Source organism: Sminthopsis crassicaudata, chromosome 3, assembly GCF_048593235.1.
Source record: "Sminthopsis crassicaudata isolate SCR6 chromosome 3, ASM4859323v1, whole genome shotgun sequence".
NCBI lineage: Eukaryota > Metazoa > Chordata > Mammalia > Dasyuromorphia > Dasyuridae > Sminthopsis > Sminthopsis crassicaudata.
In genome coordinates this window covers 628,494,031-628,500,030 of record NC_133619.1, presented here as the reverse complement: position 1 = coordinate 628,500,030, position 6,000 = coordinate 628,494,031, and the positions used below count along the sequence as shown (strand labels likewise).

The 6,000-nt window shown below is 52.5% G+C and overlaps 1 protein-coding gene across 1 annotated transcript in view; it reads left to right on the top strand.

The window, feature by feature from the left end:
• The first annotated feature begins 1,076 nt into the window (after window positions 1-1,076).
• The window catches only part of AJAP1 (adherens junctions associated protein 1), a 262,572-nt gene continuing 257,648 nt past the window's right edge, over window positions 1,077-6,000 (top strand). The window contains exon 1 of the mRNA XM_074306444.1: window positions 1,077-2,054. Coding sequence (XP_074162545.1) covers window positions 2,026-2,054 — 29 coding nt within the window. The 5' untranslated portion in view covers window positions 1,077-2,025. The remainder of the gene's footprint in view (window positions 2,055-6,000) is intronic.

Genomic DNA, 6,000 nt, shown 5'->3' with positions numbered 1-6,000 from the left:
AAGGCAAAAATAAGGAAGGAGCAGTGGGCTATGGAAGTGCTGGAGTTTCTAATCTAGTACCGTTGAAATCAGTTAGCTGAATGACAATTCGGAAGCACTCTGGGGTGGTGGCTGGGGATTATGGGGATGTTGGTGAGGTCCAGTTTCAGCCTCCGAAGTACTTAGTTAAGGATAAGTATGGGTCCTGGTAAGGGACTACAAATATTAAAAAAAAAAAAAAAAATCTAGGCAAGAGATAACACCTTCATCCTGGTCTTTTCCTTTCTGAGCAGACTATGGGATCCTACCAGGGGATGCCCTGTTCTGGCTAAAGGAAACTTTTCCCTGTCTCTGTTTCCTCTTTTCTCCTGACACCTAAGTCTCCCCTCCCCTTCGTCACCCTCCATTAACCTCACCCCCCTCCCAAACACACCAGCATCCCTGCGTCGCCGGCTTAGTCCACTGCCCACCCGGGAACCGGGTCGGAACCTCGAGCTCCTCCACGTTCCATCCGGTTACCGTGGCAACACCATCCGGCGGAGCCAGGCGGTCCAATCGGAATCTTCCGTATCTCCGAAGCAGTGTCCAAGGTGGGGACGTGGGGGGACGAGGACAGGAATGAGGAAAGGGGTGGGAGGGGGACCCGTCTGGCAGGGGCGCTCGGACCATGCAAATAACACTGCTCCCCAGGGTCCAGGAGGACAGAAGAAGGGGTGGGGACCAGGAGCCGGGCAGGGGTCTCAGCCTCCCGTCAAGGGGGCGGGGGAAGGTCGAGTGACGCGAGACTGGTTTGGAGCAGGCGGAGTTGGGACCTGCTTGGGGGAGGTAGGAGGGGGCTGGAACCAGAAAGAGCAAAAGGAGGAGAAAAGGAGGAAGAGAGGCTAGGACGGCTCACTGGGGCTGACGCTGCCCCAGCCGCTCAGAGCCCCGGGAATCTCCGCTTCTCTCTTAGGGGAGAAGCCCCCCCTCCCCTCCCCACTCACGGCTCTCTCCTCCTTCCTCTCGCAACGCAACTTCAGCTCGGAGCGCACCTCCCTCTCCCCGCCTCCTTCCCAGCCTTCCCAGCCTTGCACTGTCTGGAGAGCTCGCCCTCGGACAGACCGGGAAACTTGAGCCCCGTGGAGCGGCGCTGGGAAACCTGCCTCCTCTCCCCGACGGGCGGACGCTGCAGTCTCGGATCTCGTCTTTCCCTTCTTCCACTCGGACTTGAACTCGACTGTTCACTAGTCGGCGAGGGAAGTGCTCCTGGTCCACTTTTGCAGGCGCATCGGGCTCCCCAGCCTCAGCCAGACTCCATAGGTCCAGGGGAGAAGGATCCTAGCCGCTAGGGAAAGCTGCGAACTCCCGGAGCCAGCTCTTCTTGTCCTTCTTCCCTCCGCCCTCCGCCACGTATCTCTCTCCTCTCTACGTGGGGCTCAGGCTGAAACCCAGAACAACAAAACGTAGATCTCTCCCGACCGCTGCCTTTTTCTCCTCTTCCCTCCCTCCCTCCTTCTCCTTTTTTTTTTTTTTTTTTTTTTTTTCTCTCCCTCTTTTTCCTTTGGAGGAAAGATCCGTGGGCGCCTCAGAAACTAGAGACTCTCCTGGAGACCACTTCGGAGCTAAAATAGATTCTGAGGCGTGGGGTCTCCGCCGGTCTCTCCGAACCTCCTCCCCGGTCTCCGGCCAGCTACGGAAAGAACCAAAAAAGCAAGCCCAGGACCGTTTCGGGGAAGGGACCGTGGTGGTCTGGAGAACGGAACCCCCCTTTCCAGCCTCTAACTAATCTATGCAGCTATGTCTTCATTTATAGGCGCTTCTGCCTGGTCTAGGCTTCCCAACAGCTGAGACGCGCCCAGGACTGAGATGGAGCACTGCGCGGCTACTCTCTGATCCTACCTCCCGGCTGCCCAGGGAGCTAGCCGAGGGAGCGGAGCCGCCAGACGGACCGCGGCGGGCGCGGACACTCGCAGCGAGTCGGGTCCGGGAGCTGGGGGTGGGGGGGGCGGGGAGGCGCCGATGGACGGGGAGATGAAGGTCTGAGGCTCGGTTCTGTGAAACGTGACCATGTGGATTAAACAGCTCTTAGGAATCAGGTGAGAAGTCCCGGCGTGTGTGTGTGTGTGTGTGTGTGTGTGTGTGTGTGTGTGTGTGTGTGTGTGTGTGTCCGTGTGGGAGATCTTGGGCAGCACTTTAATTAATGATCCATAAAGATTAAGCAGAGAGGATCGGGATCGCTCTGCTGCCTTGCCTCCCTTCTTTCTTCCCAGTGTCCGCCGGGGGCTTCTCGGCTAAAGCCAAAGCAAACGAGGGAGGAGGGGAAAGCAGATCCCTGAAGAGCTCAGCCCCGTTTTTAGGGGACTCTCAGGCCCGGCCGGAGGCGAGGATGAAGTAGAGCCCTTGGGGTAGCGGCTCCCGTTTCTCCCTGAGGAGGCAGCGCAGTGTCCTGGCCGGCCGCCCCAGCTAGTCCTCGGTCACCTCCCGGAGGGTCACTTACCGACGGTCCCTGGCAGCGGGGGGATAGAACGAGCTGGGCTTGAGAGGCCGGTGCTCCCGGCTCTCCGGAGCGCACTCCAGGAGTTATTCAATTCGACACAAACCCACCAAGCACTTGCCCAGGCGGCCCTCAGACCCTAAGCGGGGGACCCTTGCGTAGCCCATCTTACTCCGAGCGGAGGCACGGAGCCGCCCTAGGTCACATGGGTGAGCATAGCAGTGGGCCCCGGGAACCCCTCGGGCAGAGGGGTTAACTCGGTAAAACGTGCATGCAGTCCCCCAGAGACAGAACGGGGTCGGGGGAAGCAGGGGCCGGGCTTGCCCCAGTGGCGTGTGATTCCCAAGCCATTCATCCACCTGCGCGGACACCAGCGTAGGTGAGGGCGGGGACCTTCGCCGAGATCTCTGGAATTAGCTAGGGCGCGGAGGCACCGGCTCCCGGCGAGGAGAGCCGCGGCTGGCTTCTGTTGCCGAGGCAAACTTTGTCCTCTATCGCCCAATGGCTAGCCTAGCCGCCTGCGCCCCGCTCTCCCGGGTCAGACGCTCGCAGTGGGGGATGGCTCGGGGAGGGAGAAGCCAAGACATCACCAAGGGTAGGGCCTAGGGACGCAGCCACGGCGGGCAGCGCTCGGAACCCGTCGGTGCGGAGCCCGGCGCGCGCCTCGGAGCCAGGCTGAGAGAGTGCGAACCCTGGCTGAGGAGGGCGGGGGCGTTGGCGGAGGCGGAGGCAGGCGAGCCAGCTTGTCCTTCCGCAGTTTGTCCACTGGGATGCACTACACTCCCGCTTTGGGGAGAAAGGGAATGAGAAAGAAGGAGGCCGACACGGGAGCGCTGCCCTGTCCCCCTCCCCCCCTTCCCCTTCCTCCCCAAACCCAATGGGCTCTGTAGGGTGGGGTGGGAGATCAAGACCCCCTCGTAGGCGCTAATTTGGGACGAGACTTGGAGAAAATAGAGAGGAAGGGATTGGGGTCCTTCTCAGGATATCCAAGCTGCTCTTCTAATTTTCGAAAATCTAGGCTCCCCCAATTTCTTTAAATGCCATCCTCTTCCTAATAAAACCTCTATTTTCAATCCCACAATCTGCCTCCTGAAGCTTCCCCTTCTTCTCATCCCTCTGCTCAGGGCCCCTCCCAACAGTCTGGGTTGAAGCAGGAACCTTATTTGCTCACTTAGTTTTCAAAGGGTTAAATAATGAAGCCAATTGGATTGAGTATTGGCTGGCAGAGGAATCAATACTGGTGCGAGCCGCTAGATAAGAAGTCAGACATTGGGGAGGGCCGGTCCAGGCAAGGAGACAACACCGGACTCGCTTCTTTCCAACCCTTCTCTGTCCTCATTTTGTAACAGTATCCTAATTCATGGGTTATTTTGTTGGATGTTCTTATACTTACTGTCTCCTAATGGCTGAGATCTCTTCCCAAACCTCAGAGGTTCTGGGAAAGAACCAACCTTCCTCTCCTTCATAATTCGTCTTTTCTGATTGACGTTCCCCTAGTTTGTCACCTATGCATTTTTGGTTACAGTTGGGAAGTTATTTGGAGTGAAGTTCTATTAGCATTGTTCAGCTGCTAGATCAATGTACCTCTGCATTTTTATAAGGAGGGAAGAAAGCTGCTGGTGATGTTGTTGTCATTGTTGGTGTTGTGTGTGTGTGTGTGTGTGTGTGTGTGTGTGTGTGTGTGTGTGTGTATCTCGGGTGTGCAATTCATTCTAAAGACGGGTGGGTTTATTTGTTTCCAAACAATACTTTTAATGTACACATTAAGTGTTATAAAATTGGGGGTTTTGCTCTCGAGAATGAGACTTTGGCGTTCTTTTTGCAAACATCTCTAAGGTTTTTTGAAAAGGACATATTTTCTTCTTGTTGAATCCAAGCATGGGTTTCAGCCTGCCTAAAAGCTGACATCCTGAGATAATATAAGCATTATTTCCCCATCATCTCTCCGTGAACCAAGGTTTACAAAAGACATATGTGCCTATTTAAATACTAACTAGGACTCTATTGTATGTCAAGGTCACCAGAGGCCTTTTTACAGCTAAAATGAGTTGTGGTCAGCTAACTAAGATATTTTACCCCCTTTTCTTTGGAGCAATATCTCTGCTCACCAAACTAATATTTATAAAGCCATCCACCCCCAGCCCAAGTGGCGATGGAGATAGGACCAGCAAAGCATGGAGAGAGGCAATGAACTGATGTCTCTGATGGATGGCTCAGCTCTCCTTGGGCTGTTTGGCTCCAGTTTCTGGGATGAAGCAGTTTGAGGACTTGATAGGATTAGTTGGTTTGTGACCTGTGAGCTGAAGCATGAGAGATCCTGAAGGAGAAGGAGGGGTGGGGAGAAAGGAGGAAGAGAAAGAGAAAGAAGAGAAGGGAGCCTGAGAATTGAGTCTTTCTAAGCTAAGCTGTTTTAAGTGCCATTAAAAACAAACAAAAAATCTCTAGAAAGAAACTTCCAACCAATTCTAATCAAGCAATCTTTCCAGGACTGCTAGATGATTTTTAATTTGATTTTGAAAACTCTGTTTTTGTTGATTCACTTTAGGATAGGGAACTTACCAAGGGACTTATGAGGTCTTGGGGCCTTTGCTCCTATTTGTGAAGGAAATCTCTAGGTTTAGATGCCAGACAATTGAACAAATAACTCTGAACAGGTGAATCCTATAGCTCTTATCTTAGACCTAATCTTTCAGCCTAACACCTTTATTTTAGAATGGAAACTGGCTATATTTCCCCAATATCTATAGTTTGGAGGTCCAGATACTTTTCTGATGTACTTTGGATTTTCATCCCAGAATAAGTACTCTTTCCTCAGGGAATTCCTGTGGAGAACCCCCTTTGAATAACCTGTGGGCGGGAACACTGGTTTGGAGGTTCCTGTGGTGACAAAATTAGAAATGATTGAGTTCTGGGCATCACCACCATTCTCCATAAACCCAGACAGCAGCTGGCATTGTAAAGCTTGACTTTTAGTCTTTGCATCTAACATTCATTCCATAAACATCCTCATCCCAGCAAATCCAGTCTGTCTCCTATTCCTACCTGTTACTGATGCTGTTGAAGATAAAATTGATCATAACTGGAGTCTATCTCGTGTCATTGGTAATCATACTTAGCAGTGGACAATCCTCTTTGAATAAAACCCACTTTTATGCAATAAAAAATACCTAATAGAAATCCTTTCCCTTCCCTCCTTGCAGCCCCCTAGCTTCCTCTCTGGGTTCCCACCTGGGAAATTGTTGCTAGGCAAGAGGGAATGATACATTCTCAGGAGATGAAAAAGAGTGAAATTCTTCCAGTTCCTTTCTTATCATCTGCTTTTATTAGGTGGATTCAATAAGGAGACAAAGCTGCATTCAAAGCTCTGAAAGACTTTTAGATATTTCTGTCCTTCTGTCTCTCTCTCTCCCTCTCTCTACTTCTCTCTCTCTCTCTTTCTCTCTCTCTCTCTCTCTCTCTCTCTCTCTCTCTCTCTCTCTCTCTCTCTCTCTTTCTCTCTCTTTCTCTCTCTCTCTCTCTCTCGCTCTGTCTCTCTGTCTCTCTGTCTC